The sequence below is a fragment of the Cucumis melo genome, chromosome 1, assembly GCF_025177605.1.
Source record: "Cucumis melo cultivar AY chromosome 1, USDA_Cmelo_AY_1.0, whole genome shotgun sequence".
In the NCBI taxonomy this organism is placed as follows: domain Eukaryota; kingdom Viridiplantae; phylum Streptophyta; class Magnoliopsida; order Cucurbitales; family Cucurbitaceae; genus Cucumis; species Cucumis melo.
Window position 1 is genome coordinate 30,667,161 of NC_066857.1, and position 21,693 is coordinate 30,688,853.

The 21,693-nt window shown below is 40.9% G+C and overlaps 1 protein-coding gene across 1 annotated transcript; it reads right to left on the reverse strand.

Moving 5' to 3' along the window:
- Positions 1-5,026: 5,026 nt before the first annotated feature.
- On the reverse strand, positions 5,027-6,636 carry LOC103492875 (uncharacterized). The gene is made up of 3 exons (XM_008453420.1): positions 6,355-6,636; positions 5,957-6,235; positions 5,027-5,851 (listed from the first exon to the last, which is right to left on the reverse strand). Exons 1-3 carry the CDS (start codon positions 6,634-6,636, stop codon positions 5,027-5,029), a joined length of 1,386 nt encoding a protein of 461 aa, XP_008451642.1.
- Positions 6,637-21,693: the final 15,057 nt, after the last annotated feature.

The following is a 21,693-nucleotide window of genomic DNA, read 5'->3' on the forward strand; positions in this document are numbered from 1 at the left end:
ATGAGTTAGTAATGAAAAACCATGAATCTCGACCAACTGGAGCAACACCATTCCTTGAAGCAAATGTTGTATTTTTAAATAATATTAATGGTCGAGGTAGAGGTCGTGGTTGTAATCGTGGCCGAGGTCGTGACCGTGGTAGAGGAAGAAGTAATTATACTTTACGTGGTAATAATCATTTAGATTTCAAGAAAACCACAAATGATGATCATAGAAGGAAGACTCCACAAAATAAGAAAATTAAAAGTGGTGAAAATCAATGCTTCCGTTGTGATATGAATGGTCATTGGACTCGTACTTGTTGTACATCCAAGCACTTAGTCGACCTCTATCAAGCCTCATTGAAGAAAAAATGGAAGAATGTGGAAGTAAACTTTGCCTATCAAGATGATGTATTTGACCCTTCCAACATGACTCATTTGGATGTGGCGGACTTCTTTGAGTCTCCTGAAGAGAAAAATGATGTTAATGAAGGAGTAGCAAATACTTCCTTTAATTATGATAATGTCCAAAACTAATATTTGCATTATGTTTTCTCTATTTAATATTTACCAGTTTATTTACATTTCAAGGTTAGTTTTTTTTTTTCCTTTTTACCAAGAGACTTATTGTAATCGTTTTTTTAATGAAGAGTTATGGACATTTCTCATATTTTGGTTGACTCAAAGATGAATAATGAAGACTTATGTTTGGCAGATAGTGCAACTACGCACACAATACATAAAAGTAAAAAATATTTTTCTACATTGACAATGCTTGAAGCAAATGTCAATACAATATCAGGTTCTACAAGCTTGATTGAAGGTTTTGGTAGAGTAAACCTTATTTTGCCTAAAGGAATAAAATTCACAATTAGTAATGCTTTGTTTTCTAGTAAGTCAAAAAGAAACTTATTGAATTTCAAAGATATACGTCAAAATGGTTATCATGTTGAAATTAACAATAAAAATAATATAGAATATCTTTATATTACATTTATTGTTTCACATGAGAAGCGTATATTGGAAACATTGCATGCCTTTTCTTCTGGATTATATTATACTCATATACGAGTAATTGAAACATATGCCACCATGAACCCGAAGTTTATGAATTTAAATATGTTTACTGTTTGGCATGATCGATTGGGTCATCCCGGGTCAATAACGATGAGAAGAATTATTGAAAATTCTCACGGACATCCACTGAAGAACCAGAAGATTCTTCAATACAATGAATTATCATGTATTGCTTGCTCTCAAGGAAAATTAATTATTAGGTCATCACCAACCAAAGTGGGAGTTGAGTCACCTACATTTTTAGAACGAATTCATGGTGACATATGTGGACCAATCAATCCACCAAGTGGACCATTTAGATATTTCATGGTTTTAATTGACGCATCAAGTAGATGGTCACATATGTGTTTATTATCAAGTCGAAACCTTGCATTTGCACGATTACTTGCTCAAATAATCAAATTAAGAGCACAGTTTCCAGATTATACAATAAAAAACATTCGACTTGATAATGCTGGTGATTTACATCCCAAGCATTTAATAATTATTGCATATCAACTGGGATAAATATTGAACATCCTGTAGCTCATGTTCATACACAAAATGGTTGGTAGAATCATTTATCAAGCATTTACAATTGATTGCCAAATCTTTACTCATGAAAGCAAAACTTCCATTATCTATATGGGGTCATGCTATTTTGCATGCAGCGTCACTTATACGCATAAGACCGACATCTTATCATAAGTATTCCCCAACACAATTAGCTTATGACCAGGAACTAAATATTTCTCATTTACGAATTTTTGGTTGTGCAGTATATGTTCAAATTTCCCCACCACAACGTACTAAAATGGGACCTCAAAGAAGATTAGGAATATATGTCGGATTTGAATCCCCATCAATTATTAGATATCTTGAACCCTTGACGGAAGATGTATTTACTGCACGATTCGCTGATTTTCATTTTAATGAGATAAATTTTTCAACATTAGGGGGAGGAATTAAGAAGTTGGAAAATGAAATTGCCTGGAATGTATCGTTATTGTCTCATTTAGATCCTCGTACAAAGCAATGTGAACTAGAAGTTCAAAAGATAATTCATTTACAAAGTGTAGCAAACCAAATGCCAGATGCATTTACAGATACTAAGAAAGTGACCAAGTCACATATTCCAGTTGCAAATACTCCATCTAGAATTGAAACAACTCAGTAAGTTGATACAATTAATGAATCAACGCTGCGTCAAAAGCGTGGTAGACCGATGGGTTCAAAGGATAAAAATCCTCGAAAAAGAAAAGTGACCAATAGACGAAATGACTTAATTGACAATAGAAATATTTAAGAAAAGTCATGGACAAGACTAATGGGTAAAATATAGAAGAGACTCAAGTATATGAAGATAACAATGAGATTTCGATAAATTATACCATGACAGGAAAAAGGTGGAATAGAATTAATGTAGTTGTGGACAAAATTTTTGCGTGTAATGTTGCACATAATATCATTCATGAAAATGAGGATTATGAACCTAAATCTGTTGACGAATGTCGTAATAGAAATGGTTGGCCCAAGTGGAAAGAAGTTATCCAAGCAAAACTAAACTCACTCATGAAACGTGAAGTTTTTGGACCTGTAGTTTATACACCTAAAGGTGTAAAACTTGTGGGATTTAAATGGGTATTTGTGAGTAAACGAAATGAAAATAATAAGGTCACTAGATATAAAGCACGACTTGTTGCATAAGGATTTTCTCAAAGACCAGGCATTGATTATGAGGAAACATATTCTCCTGTGGTGGATGCTATTACATTAAGATATTTAATTAGTCTGACTGTATGTGGAAATCTTGATATGCATCTTATGGATGTAGTTACAACATACTTGTATGGATCTTTGGAAAATGAAATCTATATGAAAATTCCTGAAGGATTTAAGATACCTAAATCATATAATTCAAACTCTAGAGAATTATGTTCAATCAAATTACAAAGATCATTATATGGATTGAAACAATTAGGACGAATGTGGTACAGTCGCTTAAGTGAATATTTATTGAAAGAAGGTTATCAAAATAATCCAATTTGTCCATGTGTTTTTATTAAGAAATCACAGTCAGGATTTGCGATTATAGCTGTATATGTTGATGATTTAAATATAATTGAAACTCTTGAAGAGCTTTCAAAGGCAATAGAATATCTCAAAAAGGAATTTGAAATGAAAGATCTTGGTAAGACAAAATTTTGCCTTGGCTTACAAATCGAGCATTTAGCCGATAGAATTTTTATTCATCAATCAACATATACAGAAAAGATTTTAAAAAGATTCTACATGGACAAAGCACACCCATTGAACATTCCAATGGTGGTTCGATCACTAGATGTAAAAAAGGATATCTTTCGACGTCGAGAAGATAATGAAGAATTACTTGGTCCTGAAGTACCGTACCTTAATGCAATAGGTGCACTAATGTATCTTGCTAATAACACAAGACCAATATAGCATTTTTCAGTAAATTTGTTAGCAAGATATAGTTCTTCTCCAACAAAAAGACATTGGAATGGAGTTAAGCATATACTTCGTTATCTTTGAGGGACAATTGATATGTGTTTATTTTATTCAAATAAAGCAAACTTTGATCTAGTTGGTTATGCGGATGCTGGATATTTATCTGATCCACACAAAGTAAGATCTCAAACAGGTTATCTGTTTATATGTGGAGGAACTGCTATATCTTGGCGGTCTGTAAAGTAAACCATGACGGCCACTTCATCGAATCATGCAGAAATTCTTGAAATTCATGAAGCTAGTAGAGAATGTGTGTGGTTGAGGTCAATGACTCATCATATTCGAGAAACATGTGGTTTGTCTTTCAGTAAAAATTTACCAACTATATTATTTGAAGATAATATCGCATATATAGCACAAATCAAAGGAGGGTATATAAAAGGAGATAGAACAAAGAATATCTCACCAAAACTCTTCTATACGCATGACCTTGAAGAAAATGGTGACATCAGTGTTCAACAAATTTCTTCAAAAGACAACTTGGCGGACTTATTCACAAAAGCATTACCCACATCAACATTTGAAAAGCTAGTGCACAACATTGGAATGCGACGACTCAGAGAACTTAAGTGATGTATCCATAAGGGGGAGTAGAAATATTGTCCTCAAAGAATAGGAGTACTGCACTTTTTTCCTTGACTATGATTTTTCTCATTGAATTTTCCTAGCAAGGTTTTTAATGAGGCAGTTATTAATGTATAAAAATGATGTACTCTTTTTCCTTCACTAGGATTTTGTTCCCATTGGGTTTTTTCCTAGTAAGGTTTTAACGGGCCATTTATTTTTATATAATATGGATATCTAAGGGGGAGTATTGTAAATATAATGATATATTATAAATGTAGATATCCATAACCTACATAGGTTATAATTTTCATATAACTCTCACATTCAGTTCCATATTGTAACGTCTATCCCATTGAATTCCATAATGTAACCTATACCATAATATGTCCTATAAATAGAGAAGTGTGGTGCCTTTGTAAGACACACCTCAATTGAGTTCAATTGTCTTCTCTTCTTTCTCTCTTCTCTATTCTTCTCTCTGTTTGTTTCATTATCCTCTATTTCATAACACTCTTAAATATATCTTCTCTTTTAATTTAAAAGACAATCTTTTAGACAAACTATACTTCAACAAACTCCCCCTTTTGTCTAAAAGGAATTTCTTTTCTTGTTCAACAACAGCAGTACCACAGAGTCATTTCATTCATTCGCAGCCGTCAGTTCTTAGTAAGACAGATGTCATTCCATTCAGAAGATATTTCAATTTAGGAAACAAAAGATGATTTTCAAACTACATCCGTCACAAAAGAAAACTACAGTCACCAAAAGAATAGGGCCATAACATTATCCATTCTGCCCAAAACCATCAAAAACAAAAACATCCCACAATATTTCCTTCATTCAACATTTCCTTATTACATCCACTCCCCCTTTGAACCAAAAAAGTAATGACATTAACCAGATGGTGGCTGTTGACGACTAGTAGATGGTGCCGAAGATTTCAAATGTCGAATGAGAGCATCAACCTCTAATCGACGTTCAGGCAACAGAGTGATGGAGTTAGTCAGTGCACGAGATTCAGCAGTCAAGGAGTTAATAATGCAGGTAGCTAATTTATGATCCACATAGAAGCCTTCAGCAAATTCATCCCAGCCAGTAGTGTCAAAAATATGTGGGCCCTGAGTTGGATGCACATCATGGTCAATATCAGGCACATGACTGCCTTGAAAGATTCTGTAGCTAAGTGCAATTGTCTTAGGTTCAGGTCCAGGAGCATCAGATGCAGTAAGCACCGCTCCATTTAGGTGAAGTAGCAGACTGGAGAACAACCTCGGAAAAGCAATGGAAACCTTGACCCCAAACGACCCAACATACCTCAACAGTTGATTGTAAATGAAGGTACCCGTATCTACTTTATCATCATTGCAAATTTGATACAAGAATGTACCTAAGGCAGCAAATATGCTTGAGGCATGTGAGGATGAGGACCAATTGGCAATGCCAATCTTGTGCAGAATGGCATACTTGATGCTGAGAGCAGCTGCAGGGATTCCATTCACAAGCCATGTGGACAAGGTCCCTCCAGATAAGACAGTAGCGAGAACCTCAGTAGTAGGACATGATGAAGAGCAGTCAATATCAACAGTATTTCCAAGAAAACCATTTATCACAACAGGTGAAATCATAAATTTGAACCCTCTAATGTGCACCGTCTGATAGTCAGCACTACTCGGATCATTAAACTCATCTGGCAGATTGATGATAAATTCTCTAATTAGCTGGGGATAAAAAGGGTCAACATTCGAGATAGTTTTTTCCAAACCATTCTTATGGATAAGGTCCATGATACTTATGCAAGATTGGTGTTTGTCCGATATATTTACCTCATCGGCAATTCTCCTCTGTATCACAAACTTCCAGCATTGAACACTTTCCTCATGGTGAAACGAAATTCCATCAATGGGAACAGATGGAACATTCGCAAGAATTTTCTTTCTGCCTGTTTTTGTGGTCACATTTCTCCTAGCCTGTTGAGTTTTTCTTTTTAGGGGTTTATGACCTTTAGGAGATTCTAGCCTTCCTTCAGAAGATGGTGCAATGGGATCATCAGTAGGAGGAGGAATGTCTTCAGGAGGTATCTCAGTCTGGTTAAAAGAAGCACACTGATCATCATTTTGATAACCATCAGTCTGTTCCTCACGTGCAGTAGTAGCGATTTTAGGAATTGTGCAGGCACCGCATCCGATTGCGAAGTAGGTAGTTTCGATCGAGAGGGGTGAACCGAGCGAGAATGACCTGAAGGTATAGCTGGTGAGCGTCGAGGGTCTCCTAGAGTTAGATTGAATACCCCTTCGGTTGATGAGCTCTCTTGAGAGTGAATGGAACCCGAGGGATCAAAAGGGAGCCTCTCGACTGTAACTGGCTCTGAGGGTTTCTTCAACAAACGGATTAACGGAACATTATCCTGATCATCTGAATCCATATCCGATACAGTGGCCTCAGAACCTCGATGTGCATGCACAGTAGGAGAAACAGAAGCAGCAGACTCCTCGACTTCAGGCATCGCCTCAGAACGTAAAGACTCCTACAACCTACTAGTGGCCTCTTCCTGCACTTTCTCAGATGGAAGCCGATAGGGTTTCCAGGGTGGAGTGCTTTTGAAATGGCGACGCTTGACCCTTACATGATGTGAAATGGCGACGCTTGACCCTTACATGATGTACTGGAGAAGACGAAGAAGTGATGACATTAGGTGCATCTTCAGACTGCTTAGGCACATAAGACCTGTAACGACCCAAATTTTCGGACTAAGCTGAGGTCACTACTCAGTACTAAGACTCGACCACAAAGCACAAAAACTCATAAAGGACCGATTACGATTCATTAAAAACGTTAGAAATATTACAAAAGCAGTTTCGGGCCCTATTTTAAATCACAGTCACGAGAGTTTCAAATACAATACTCAAGTCATCAAACTCAAATCACAAAACCAACTGTCCTAACAAGATATATCAGCGGAAGCATAAAGAAAACCAGACGCGTCCATATGGCCTTCACGCATCCTTCTTGCCCCTCGTCGGTCTGCCCCTCGCTGTACCCTTACCCGAAAAGTTAAAGAAGAGAAAGGGTGAGTATAAAATATACCCAGTAAGGGACCCACTACTGGGCCCGTTAGGGAACAACAGTTAACTTCCTATTCAGGGGTACCCTACATAACAGTCTAGTGGTTCCGTAGAACGCACATATCAGCCTCGTGATCCCGAAGGATGCACGTATCAGTCTAGTGATCTCGAAAGATACACCTGTCAGTCTAGTGATCCCGAGGGATGCAAATATCAGTCTAGTGCTCCCGAAGGATGCACATATCAGTCTAGTGCTCCCGAAGGATACACCTATCAGTCTAGTGATCCCGAGGGATGCACATATCAGTCTAGTGCTCCCGAAGGATGCACATATCAGTCTAGTGCTCCCGAAGGATGCACATATCAGTCTAGTACTCCCGAAGGACGCACATATCCATAAGGTACAAGACCCCATAGATGAAGCTAACCGCTACCCCTCAGTCCATACTAAACCGTCTACAACAGTCATATCCCAACAACGTTCATATTACAATTTCGCCATAGGCTTCGCCAGTCAGATAGTATAGGTTTAAACAACTACATCCTCAGTTGCTATATACGTTTCCAATTCACACACCATTGTGAAAATCCCTAGATCAAGTCAACCAGTCAATCAAAATCGGACTCACCGTCCTTCCACGACCAACTCCATGATCAATGTCCAGGCAAAAGACTACCACGTACCTAACCGTAAAACTTTAAGGTCCATCGACATACAATTCCAATCCACAACGTAGCCCATTAACATAACTATACTATACCGAACATCCGGCATCGGGGTCTATCCGTAAACAACTCCTTACACCCGATGGCACACAAGCAACAACTAGCGGTCGCGTTACCTTTACATCAGACAAGAGCATAGCAACGATACTTAAAAGTCAAACACACATACATTTATTCAGTACACTTACTAACGTGTAATCCCCTGTGGATTACTACGTTTCCAGCCTCGATCCGAGGTCCAGTAGTAGGAAAACCCTTACCTGATACTTGGTTATGCCCCTCGATCGAGTCCACGCTCAACAGATCCACCTAAATGAAAACACCAAGGTTTAAACGATGACACCAGTAAAAGTCGCCTTTTTAATTCATTCGAAACAACAACGTCGGCTTACCCGAGTAAAGGGAGCTATTCCCCAAATGAACTTGCCGTGGGACCGTGAACTTGAACGTCAAACCCCTATTACCTTCAAGGAACGAAAGATAGGACCCAGTCTTGCTCCAATATTCAACTCGAAACGGTTATAGCAACATTGGGTAAATTACCAAAATGATCCTTACCGAAGACTCACCGTGACCCGAAGTGGAGGGAGAAAAATATGGCTTAGGTGGCTCGGCTCGGCTTGGCTCACCCTCGGCTTGGCTCGGCTCACCCTCGGCTCGGCTCGGCTCACGACCCAGCTCGCGGCTCAACTCGGCTTGGCTCGACTCACAGCTCAACTCGGCTTGGCTCGACTCACAGCTCGGCTCGATCTTCAGCTTGCGGCTCGACTCGGTCTTCGGCTTGCGGCTCGCGGCTCGGTCTTCGGCTTGCGGCTCGCGGCTCGGCTCAGATTCATGAATCGGGTCGGTTTGGATGAGGGTTTCCGGGTCGGCTTGCAAGAAGGGAAATCCGCGACTAATGGAGGTTTACCGTCGGCTGTCCGGCGAACGACGCGGCGGATGGCGACTGGACGCGATCGGACGAAGGACGCACGGCGGCGTCTGGTTACGGAGACCGAGAGGGAGGTCGAGAAAGATGGGACCGCGGCGGACGAAGTTGAAGTTGAAGAAGTTACCGACGATGGAGACGGAAGTGGAGACGGAACGCGACAGAGGAGATGGGGACGGAGGCGAAGGCATGCGTGACGGAAGAGAGATGGTGGGAGACGGCAATGAAGAGAAAAAAAGAGAGCTGCAGCGGCGTGAGGAAGAAGACGAAGAGGATGAAAAGGAGAGGGGGCGCGCGAGTAGCTTAGGGTTTTAAAAAAATAATATTATTATATATATACATATTTAAATAAAATAATAATAATAATAATATTATTAATATCAAATAATGAATATAATATTAAATAAAGATAAATGTATCACTATTAAATTATAATGAATAATAATAAATAATAATAATAATAATATAAATAATATTATATTATTATCTTATCACTTACAAAATTAAAAAAAATCCCGAAAAATTCACCTAAAATGCTAAAATTTTACCTCGAAAATTCGGGGCGTTACATTCTTCCCCCCTTAGGGAACTTTCGTCCTCGAAAGTTTTATTCCTCGAACAGTTCGGGATAACGGGACCTCATGTCATCTTCTCGCTCCCATGTGGCCTCTTCAACGCGGTGATTCCGCCATAAGACTTTAACCAAAGGAATTTCTCTATTCCTCAACATTTTCACCTCCCTAGCCAGCACCTCTACGGGTTGTTCTGTATAGCTCAAGTTTTCATCAATTTCTAGTGGTTTGTAATCCACTACGTGGGATGGATCTGGCACGTACTTCCTCAACATAGAGACATGGAACACATCATGAACTGTCGAGAGTGATGGTGGCAACGCCAAGCGATAAGCTACAGGGCCAATCCGCTCCAGAATCTCAAACGGCCCAACAAAACGGGGACTCAGCTTTCCTCTCTTTTCAAATCGTAAGACACCTCTCATAGGTGCTACCTTTAAGAACACCTTGTCCCCTACATCAAACTCAAGATCCTTCCGTCTCACATATGCATAACTCTTCTGCCTACTCTGTGCGGTAAGCATACGTGATCTAATTTTCTGTATCGCTTCGTTAGTAGATTGAACTAACTCAGGACCCATCAATCTCTGCTTACCCACCTCACCCCAAGAAACTGGGGATCTACAACATTTTCCGTACAAGGCCTCGAATGGTGCCATGCCAATAGTAGCCTGATAACTGTTATTATAAGCAAATTCCATCAAATGCAAGTGGGAGTCCTAGCTACCTGGAAATTCCAATGCACACGCTCGCAACATATCCTCTAAAACTTGGTTCAGACGCTCAGTCTGACTGTCAGTCTGTGGATGGAAAGTTGTACTAAAGTCTAACCTCGTGCCCATAGCAGTCTGCAAACCCTTCTAGAATTTGGAAGTGAAACGGGCATCTCTATCAGAAACAATCGACACTGGCACTCCATGTAATCTCATTATCTCAGACATGTACAGCTGTGCCCACTTACTAGCAGTATAGATGGATTTACCCGGAACGAAGTGCGCTGATTTGGTAAGTCTGTCCACCACAACCCAAATCACTGTAAAACCCCTCAGAGTTCTTGGCAGTCCTGTAATGAAATCCATGGACACATTTTCCCACTTCCATTCCGGTATGCTCAAGGGTTGTAATAAATCCGCTGGTTTCTGCCTTGGTGCCTTAACCTGCTGACACACCAAGCATTTACTAACAAATTCTTCTACCTCTCTCTTCATGTTACGCCACCAATAAACCCGCTTCAGGTCCTGATACATCTTCGTACTACCTGGGTGCATGGAAAATGGGGAACTGTGAGCCTCAGATAATAATTCTGTTTTAACCGCACTATCTGATGGCACACAGAGGCGTCTCTCAAACAAAAGTCCACCATCAGAGGATATGGAGAACTCAACCGCCTACCCTGCCTCTGCTAGGCCCCGCTTCTCAACCAAATAAGGATCGTTACTCTGAGCATCAATGATCCTTTGCCTCAAAGTCGGCTGTACCGTCAACTGGGCTAACTGCATAGTGACTGCTCCCACTGACACTGCAATCTCAGCCCGCTCAAGATCTCGATGCAATAGGGCCTGTCGGGTAATAAGTGCTGCTGAATGTGATACCTTTCTACTAAGAGCATCAGCTACCACATTTGCCTTGCCTGGATGATACAGTATCTCACAATTGTAATCCTTCACTAACTCAAGCCATATTCGCTGTCTCATATTCAATTCCTTCTGAGTAAAGAAGTATTTCAAGCTCTTATGATCCGTGAAGATCTGTATCTTTTCACCATATAAGTAATGCCTCCATATTTTCAAAGAAAAAACCACTGCTGCCAACTCTAAATCATGTGTAGGGTAGTTCTGCTCATGACTCTTCAACTGACGAGAAGCATAAGCGACTACCTTACCTTGTTGCATCAAAACACAACCCAAACCCTTCTTGGAAGCATCACTATAAATCACAAAACTGCCAGAACCATTAGGTACAGTAAGAACCGGTGCGATAACTAGCTTCTGTTTAAGGTTTTGGAAACTGTCCTCACATGCCTTGCTCCAAACAAAAGGAGCTCCCTTCCTGGTCAACTGAGTAAGAGGAGTAGCTATACGAGAAAAGTTCTCCACAAACCGTCGATAAGAACCTGCTAAACCCAGAAAGCTACAAACCTGACTAACTGTGGAAGGTCGGGTCCAACTGGTGACTGCCTCTATCTTAGCTGGATCCACAGAAACTCCTGCCTTAGAAACCACATGGCCTAGAAAGGACACCTGCTTCAGCCAAAACTCGCATTTCGAGAACTTTGCATACAACTTATTATCGCGAAGTGTTTGCAAAACCATACGTAAATGCTCCTCATGCTCGGCCTCCGTCTTGGAATATATCAAGATATCATCAATAAACACGATCACAAAAGTGTCTAGGAACTCCCTGAACACTCTGTTCATCAAGTCCATAAACACTGCCGGAGCATTCGTCAAACCAAAAGACATCACAATAAACTCATAGTGTCCATATCTGGAACGAAATGCTGTCTTCGGTACATCACCATCCTTAATCCTCAGCTGATGATATCCCGACCGAAGATCAATCTTAGAGAACACTGTAGCTCCCTGTAACTGGTCAAATAGATCGTCGATCCTGGGCAAGGGATATCTGTTCTTAACGGTTACCTTATTCAACTCCCTGTAGTCAATGCATAGACGCATCGATCCATCCTTCTTCTTAACAAATAAAACTGGCGCAGCCCAAGGTGACACACTCGGTCGAATGAATCCCTTATCGAGCAATTCCTGTAACTGCACTTTTAGTTCTTTCAGCTCTGCGGGGGCCATTCTCTAAGGGGCTCTGGATATAGGAACCGTGTCCGGCTCCAACTCTATGGAAAACTCAACCTCTCTGTGAGGAGGTAACCCTGGAAGTTCTTCAGGAAAGACATCCGGATAGTCCCTCACCACCGGTTCTGATGACAGGCATACATCGACCTCTCTAGTATCCACCACGCTCGCTAAGATACCCCAAGTACCCTGACTGAGCAGTTTACTGGCCCTGATGGCTGAGATTACCTGAGGCATCGACCTTGACCCTTCTCCCTCAAATTTAAAACTGGCCATCGAGGGAGGGTTAAACGCTACCTCCTTACGGGAACAATCTATGCTGGCATGGTTAGCGGCCAACCAATCCATACCCAGAATTACATCAAAGTCGAGCATGTCCAGGACTAACAGCGTTACTTCAATCACATGGCCTGCTATCTCAATCTGGCATGCTTTCACCTTTTCCTTCGACAACATACACTCCCCAGAAGGAGTAGACACTGATAGAACATGGTGTAGGGGTTCTACCTCTAAGCGGGCGTGCAACACAAATGCAGAAGAGATAAAAGAATGTGACGAACCCGAATCAAACAAAACTAAGGAGTAATGCCCCAATACTGGAAGCGTACCTGTCACCACCGTGCCTGCCCTCTCAGCTTCAGTCTTGTTGGTAGCAAAGACTTTACCCTGATGTGGAGCACCTGTTCCCTGATTCTGTGCATTCCCGGTAATCCTCATCGGGCATCTGTCAGCTGTATGACCCTCTTGCCTACACTTAAAGTAAGTCCTGGTCCCAAATAAACAACGGCCCAGATGGTGCTTCCCACAAGTGGTACACAACGGCTTCCCCCTGACAGCTTCCCCTGCCTCAAAAGGTTTCTGCTGGAAGCGGCAGAACTCACCACCTGGTCTGAAGTTCCTCTGTGGCACTGGAACAGGCTGCTGCTCAGCCTTCCTCTTCTGTCCCGAGGTTGAACCTTTACCAGCGGCCTTAGACGAGTTAGCCCTCTCCTGTAAACTGAGATCCACTGCCAGGCGCAGTGCATCGGCATGAGTAGCGGGTCGGAAAGCTTGAACCAAACCCTGAATGTCCAGTCGGAGGCCTCTAACAAACTTATCGCTCTGGCCGACTCGGTCGCTATCATCTCGGGAGCGAAGCGGGATAACATGTCAAACTCCGCATTATACTGCTCCACTGTCATGTCACCCTGCTCTAAGTTCAGGAACTCCTGCCGCTTGGCATCTCTCAAACTAGCAGAGAAGAATTTCGCATAGAAACTCTCCTTGAACTGCTGCCACGTAATCTGACTCATATCACCCCTAGCATTCTCTCTGTAGTCTCCCACCATGCAGTACCTCTGTCTGTCAACATGAAAACAACACACTGAACTTTCTGATCCTCAGGGCATTTCATATACCGAAATATGGTCTCCAAAGACGATAACCACAGCTGAGCCCTGGTGGGGTCCTCCAAAGACCCATCGAATGTCGTGGGGTTATACTTCCTGAAATCCCTCAGGTGCTTGGCCTCTACCGACAACTTATCCGGCACGACCTGGGGCACAACTAGAACTGGAGCCGGAGCTGGAGCAAGAGCTGGCGATGGAGCTGGCGGGGCAGGCTGCTGCTGCTCCCACATCTGCATAATCAAATCCCTGAACCTCTGCTCCATAGCAGCTAGGTCCGCATGAGTAACTGGCGCAACCGGGTCAGTGGCTTGGGTTACAGGCTGCACCTCAGGTTGAACACGTCCTGCTCCCCTTCCTCGGCCTCCTCGGCCACCCCTACGAGCACCTCTCCTTGGCGGCATTTCCCTAACAACCACCAATGATCCCTTTAGTCATAAGTGATAATTAACTTAGCAGTTTAACTTAGGTAAGGTAATGCATATAGAGTTATACATATAATCTCATGAAAGCGTACCTGACGAGTGGCAAGGATCGTTTCAGCCATAAGGACACAAAACACAGACTCACATCATAAGTCAGTCTACAGAACCTAAAACTTAGGCTCTGATACCAACTGTAACGACCCAACTTTCCGGACTAAGCTGAGGTCACTACTCAGTACTAAGACTCGACCACAAAGCACAAAAACTCATAAAGGACCGATTACGATTCATTAAAAACGTTAGAAATATTACAAAAGCAGTTTCGGGCCCTATTTTAAATCACAGTCATGAGAGTTTCAAATACAATACTCAAGTCATCAAACTCAAATCACAAAACCAACTGTCCTAACAAGATATATCAGCGGAAGCATAAAGAAAACCAGACGCGTCCTTATGGCCTTCACGCATCCTTCTTGCCCCTCTTCGGTCTGCCCCTCGCTGTACCCTTACCTGAAAAGTTAAAGAAGAGAAAGGGTGAGTATAAAATATACCCAGTAAGGGACCCACTACTGGGCCCGTTAGGGAACAACAGTTAACTTTCTATTCAGGGGTACCCTACATAACAGTCTAGTGGTTCCGTAGAACGCACATATCAGCCTCGTGATCCCGAAGGATGCACGTATCAGTCTAGTGATCCCGAAAGATACACCTATCAGTCTAGTGATCCCGAGGGATGCACATATCAGTCCAGTGCTCCCGAAGGATGCACATATCAGTCTAGTGCTCCCGAAGGATACACCTATCAGTCTAGTGATCCCGAGGGATGCACATATCAGTCTAGTGCTCCCGAAGGATGCACATATCAGTCTAGTGCTCCCGAAGGATGCACATATCCGTAAGGTACACGACCCCATAGATGAAGCTAACCGCTACCCCTCAGTCCATACTAAACCGTCTACAACAGTCATATCCCAACAACGTTCATATTACAATTTCGCCATAGGCTTCGCCAGTCAGATAGTATAGGTTTAAACAACTACATCCTCAGTTGCTATATGCGTTTCCAATTCACACATCATTGTGAAAATCTCTAGATCCAGTCAATCAGTCAATCAAAATCGGACTCACCGTCCTTCCACGACCAACTCCATGATCAATGTCCAGGCAAAAGACTACCACGTACCTAACCGTAAAACTTTAAGGTCCATCGACATACAATTCCAATCCACAACGTAGCCCATTAACATAACTATACTATACCGAACATCCGACATCGGGGTCTATCCGTATACAACTCCTTACACCCGATGGCACACAAGCTACAACTAGCGGTCGCGTTACCTTTACATCAGACAAGAGCATAGCAACAATACTTAAAAGTCAAACACACATACATTTATTTAGTACAGTTACTAACGTGTAATCCCCTGTGGATTACTATGTTTCTAGCCTCAATCAGAGGTCCAGTTGTAGGAAAACCCTTACCTGATACTTGGTTATGCCCCTCGATCGAGTCTACGCTCAACAGATCCACCTAAATGAAAACACCATGGTTTAAACGATGACACCAGTAAAAGTCACCTTTTTAATTCATTCGAAACAACAACGTCGGCTTACCCGAGTAAAGGGAGCTATTCCCCAAATGAACTTGCCGTGGGATCGTGAACTTGAACGTCAAACCCCTATTACGTTCAAGGAACGAAAGATAGGACCCAGTCTTACTCCAATATTCAACTCGAAACGGTTATAGCAACATTGGGTAAATTACCAAAATGATTCTTACCGAAGACTCATCGTGACCCAAAGTGGAGGGAGAAAAATATGGCTTAGGTGGCTCAGCTCGGCTTGGCTCACCCTCGGCTCGGCTCGGCTTGGCTCGGCTCACCCTTGGCTTGGCTCGGCTCATGACCCGGCTCGCGGCTCAACTCGGCTTGGCTCGGCTCGCGGCTCGGCTCGATCTTCGGCTTGCGGCTCGGCTCAGTCTTCGGCTTGCGGCTCGCGGCTCGGTCTTCATCTTGCGGCTCGCGGCTCGTCTCAGATTCACGAATCGGGTTGGTTTGGATGAGGGTTCTCGGGTCGGCTTGCAAGAAGGGAAATCCGCGACTGATGGAGGTTTGTCGTCGGCTGCCCGGCGAACGACGCGACGGATGGCGGCTGGATGCGGTCGGACGAAGGATGCACGGCGGTGTCCGGTTACGTGAGACCGAGAGGGAGGTCGGGAAAGACGGGACCGCGGCGGACGAAGTTGAAGTTGAAGAAGTTGCCGACGATGGAGACGGAAGTGGAGACGGAACGCGACGGAGGAGATGGGGACGGAGGCGAAGGCGTGCGTGACGGAAGAAAGATGGTGGGAGGCGGCGCTGAAGAGAAAAACAAGAGAGCTGCGGCGGCGCGAGGAAGAAGACGAAGAGGATGAAAAGGGGGGGGCGCGCGAGTAGCTTATGGTTTTAAAAAAATAATATTATTATATATATATATATATATTTAAATAAAATAATAATAATAATAATAATATTAATATCAAATAATGAATATAATATTAAATAAAGATAAATGTATCACTATTAAATTATAATGAATAATAATAAATAATAATAATAATATAAATAATATTATATTATTATCTTATCACTTACAAAATTAAAAAAAAATCCCGAAAAATTCACCTAAAATGCTAAAATTTTACCTCGAAAATTCGGGGCGTTACAAGACCCCTTACGAGTATTCACCATGATGAATCCGATTCGAGTAACCGATGAAAAATTTCAACTGATGTATCAACTCCAGAATGTGTAACGACTTAAAATGATCTTAGTTTAAATAGCCAGAATAAAATTCAAATAATCTGAAATTAAACATCCATTAATGAAAAGAAGAACTCAATCAGCCTAAAAGACCTCCATTTACTCCGAAAACAGCGTTGACAACTTTAAATATTTGAAATGTGGAGATATGCGCCGTCTTTATTGCTCATCATGAAGTTAAGTGCGACATACACCTAAACCAGCGCGTAAGTATTCGAATGAGCTAGCATTAAGGGGTTTAGTGAAGATATCGGCTAATTGTAAATTTGAACGAATATGATCAAGCTTGATTACTTTGTCTTCAACTAGTTTTCGAATAAAGTGGTGTCTTATATCAATATGCTTAGTTCGACTATGTTGAACGAGATTCTTAGATATATCAGTTGCACTCATATTGTCACAAGACAACGTCATAGTGTCCTGATCAAAGCCATATTCATGTAGCATATTTTTCATCCAAATCAATTGTGTACAACCACTACCTACAGCTATATATTCCGCTTCAGCTGTAGATAAAGAAACACAGTTTTGCTTCTTACTTAACCAAGAGATTAAATTGTTTCCCAAAAAGAAGCAACCTCCAAAGTACTTTTACGATCATCAGCTGAACTTGCCCAGTCAGCATCATAATATCCAACTAGAGTGGGAGTTGTATCATAGGAATACATCATTCCAAAGTCACTGGTCCCATGAACGTATTTGAGAATTCGTTTAACAGCTTCTAGGTGAGTGATGCGGGGATCTGCCTGATAACGAGCACATATTTCCACAGCATAAGCTATGTCCGGTCGACTTGCTGTTAAGTATAATAGACTGCCTACTATACTCCTATAAAGTTTGTGATCAACTTCAGCACCTTCAGTGTCTTTTGTAAGTTTAACATAAGTCGCAGCTGGAGTCCGCTTATTTCGAGCCTGTTCCAAACCAAACTTTTTGACCATACTCCTGGCATACTTTTCTTGAGATATGAAAATGCCATCATTCTTTTGCTTAATTTGAAGTCCCAAGCATGAAAGCTCTCCAACCATGCTCATTTGGAATTTTGACTGCATAATATTAATGAAGTTATTTACTAGATCCTGAGGAAATCCTAAAAAATGATGTCATCTACATAAATTTGAGCGACCAACAGTTGGTCAGATTTCCTGTGTATGAACAAGGTCTTGTCAATTTCTCCTTTGGAATATCCTCTACCTCTCAAGTATACAGTTAGCCGGTCATACCAAGCTCTCGGAGCTTGCTTTAGTCCATATAAGGCTTTGTTGAGCTTATACACATGCTTCGAGTGCTCGGAATCTACAAAGTCTTTTGGTTGAGCAACATAAACCTCCTCTTCAAGTACCCATTTAAGAAGGCACTCTTTACATCCATCTGATACAATTTAAATTTCTATATGCATGATATATCCAGTAAAAGTCGAATGGCTTCAAGTCGAGCAACAGGGGCAAACGTTTCATCAAAGTCAACACCTTCAACTTGAGTATACCCTTGAGCTACTAATCTGGCTTTATTTTTCGTCACACATCCAGTTTCATCAATCTTATTTTTAAATATCTAATTGGTGCCGATAACATTTACACCTTCTCGCTTTGAGCCTAACGTCCAGACATTGTTTCGTCTAAATTGCAGTAGCTCCTCTTGCATAGCGTTTAACCAATACTCATCCTTGAGAGCAGAGTCAATAGTCGAAGGTTCAATGGTGGAAGTATAACACAAATCAGCAACCATCTTCAAATAGTCAATCTTATCTTTCCTTCTGGTTTACATCCCAGCTAATGGATCTCCTATGATAGAGCTTGCTGTATGATTTTTCTTTACATGAGCTGAAGGAATTAGTTATGATTGTTTATTGATAATTTCTTCTGATGATTTTTTCAAACTTTTGCCTAGACCGTCGGATGAATTATCAGCTTTAGACTCTTCCACTGTACTCGTAGTTCTGACTTCAGACATGTTTGGAGTCTCATCTTCCTCATCATTCATCTATTTAATAGCAGAATCGAGATCATTTATAACTACATTGATTGTTTCCATAACACTGTCGGATCTGTTATTGTAGACTTTATAGGCCCGACTGTTCTAAGAGTACCCAAGAAATATTCCTTGTTCCGACCTTGCATCCCATTTCTGATGGTATTCTCGGTCAGTTAAGATATAACATGTACTTCCAAACACATGGAAGTATTTAAAATTTGGTTTTCTCTCTTTCCAAAGTTCATAAAGAGTAACAGTCGTTCTAGTTTTAATAGTTACTCTGTTATGAATGTGACAGGTAGTATTTACAGCTTCTGCCAAAAAATATAGAGGTAAATTTTTGGCATGTTTTTTCTTTCTACAACACCATTTTGTTGAGGAGTTATTGGTGCAGAGAACTCATGGTGTATTCCTTCTAACAGACGAAAACTGTTAAAGCCTTCATTATTGAATTCTTTACCATGATCACTTCGAATTCTGGTTATCTTCTTCCCTTTTTCACGTTGTAGCTTCAAACACAGATTTTTGCATATTTCAACCGTATCTGTTTTTCCTTTGAGAAAACAAACCCAAGTGTATCTTGAGTAATCATCAACAACAACCAGCACATACCTCTTACCTCTAAGACTTTCTATTTGCATTGGACCCATGAGATCCATATGTAACAGTTTCAGGACTCTATTGGTATAACATTCTTTCAAACTTTTATGAGTAGACCTTGTCTGCTTGTCAATTTGACAGTCTCCACAGAAGAAGTTTCCATTTACGTCTAAATCAGGAATTCCCACAACTGCTTTATTTTTAATAACTTTTCCCAATCCTCTCATGCTGACATGCCCCAGCTTTTTTCTGTGCCATACCCATGTTTGATCGGATCTTATCAACTGACAGGTGTCAGACATATTTGAATTGCAATGGTAGCAATTATCGGCTTGTCGTTTACCACTCATACAAATTTGATTTTCTTTATTCATAACAACACAACCAATATCATCAAAACTAACTTTGTAGCCTTGATCACATAGTTGACTTATACTGATCAAGTTAGCTTTTAGTCCATCCACATACCTAACATCGTTCAGACGTGGTAGGTCATCGTTGTCTATGTTACCTTTAGCTATAATTTTTCCTTTTGTACCATCACCAAAGGTAACATGTCCGGTGACACAGTCGTTTAAGTTCGTAAAATAGGATCTATTTCTAGTCATATGTCTGAAGCACCCACTATCAAAATGCCACACATCATCTGCGATCTGAATAGATGTAAGGGCAATCTTACATCTTTTAGCAGATTTAATTCTCCAAACCATGTGAGGTTGAGCACGGCTTCTATTCCAGTGTTTCTGTTCACACAACTGGTCTCGGCTTAATTTATAACAAATTGACCTGATTGACCTTTTTGACCACAATAGTAACAAGTTCTCCCAAAAGATTTAACTAGAGTCCTGATGCAAGTTTCTGTATGAATCGTGTCATATTCAACTCTCATTGAGGCATGAACAAATTTGATTTATGATGTAGCTTTAGAACTACTTGCAGAGGCCACAAATCCCAACCCATATCTATGAGAGCCATTATGTCCAGCTTTAAGTATTGAATCTAGATTCTCCGTTCCTGAATTTAGCATTTTTAACGAATTTTAAAATTTGATCATTCTCATTCTAAACCTCTCTTAATTTTAACTTTAGAGAAGATATTACAGACATCAACCGTTTGTTTTCTTCTAAAAGATATTGGATCCTTTCCTTTTGTATTGCCCTTGCTTCACAATCCTCTTTCCATAGGGTTTCAAGCTTTTCAATTGATAATTCACAATTTTTACTTTCTACCGAACATTCACTATGATCATCAGTGTTCTCATCAGTAATTTGTATTGTGAAAGCATTTATGGACTCATCATCATCTCTACTATCAACAAATTCTTCATCTGACAGTATGACAGGAAAGTTTTTCGTCTGTTTTCTCAGGAATGTAGGACATTCTGCTTGATAGTGACCAACTCCTCCACATTCTCTACACTTGAAAATCTTTCTGTCACCTTCCTTTTTCTTAAGATAACCATCACTTCTTCTATCAGAATTTTCATTTTTTCTCCTGGTAGGACCATTATCATTCCTTCTTTGATACTGATTAGAAGTTTGAACATTCATACTTGTGGCATTGGGGCTTTTTAAATTTCGAAGGGCGTTTGTGAATTGTTTGGTTAATAAAGCTATTGACTCATCCATATTTGCTTCATTATCGCAACCAGCCTCCTCACATACATGTGTGGATTTAAAAGCAAATCCCTTGCCTTTCTTACTTTCTCTATCAGCAGTGGCCATCTCAAACGTAAGCAACGAGCCAAACAATTCATCAAGTTTCAGCGTTGTAATATCATGAGCTTCCTCAATCGTATTAACTTTCATATCAAATTGTCTGGGCAAGGATCGAAGTACTTTCCAAACTATCTTAGAATCAGGTATCTTTTCACCGAGCAGCAAGGATTCATTTGTAATTTCAAGAACTCTCTTATTGTAATCAGACACCGATTCATCCTCGGTCATTCTCAATGCCTCAAACTTAGATGTTATCAGCTGTAGTCTTGAGATCTTTACTTTGGAGGTACCTTCATACGTTACCTCCAAGGTTTTCCAAGCTTCTTTGGCTGTACTGCAGGAATTTATTAACTTGAAAACGTTCAGGTCAACACTATTAAATATCGCGTTAAGAGCTCTGGCATTTCCAACAGAAGCTTGCTCTTCTGCATCGGTCCAATCAACTTCAGGTTTTGGAACTCAGACACCATTCACGATAATCATAGGAGGATCATAACCAGCCACAAGAGCTGTCCAAGCTTTTCCATCTAACGTCTTAATAAAGAAGATCATCCGAGGT

What these genes read in the sequence shown, in the direction of transcription:
- LOC103492875 (XM_008453420.1), bottom strand. Translation starts at nt 6,636, where the DNA reads ATGCCTGAAGTCGAGGAGTCTGCTGCTTCTGTTTCTCCTACTGTGCAT. An exon ending in CTTCAGGTCATTCTCGCTCG is followed by an intron (nt 6,236 to 6,354) that starts GTTCACCCCTCT and finishes AATGATGATCAG; the next exon opens with TGTGCTTCTTTTAACCAGAC. An exon ending in AGAGGAGAATTGCCGATGAG is followed by an intron (nt 5,852 to 5,956) that starts GTAAATATATCG and finishes TTTTATCCCCAG; the next exon opens with CTAATTAGAGAATTTATCAT.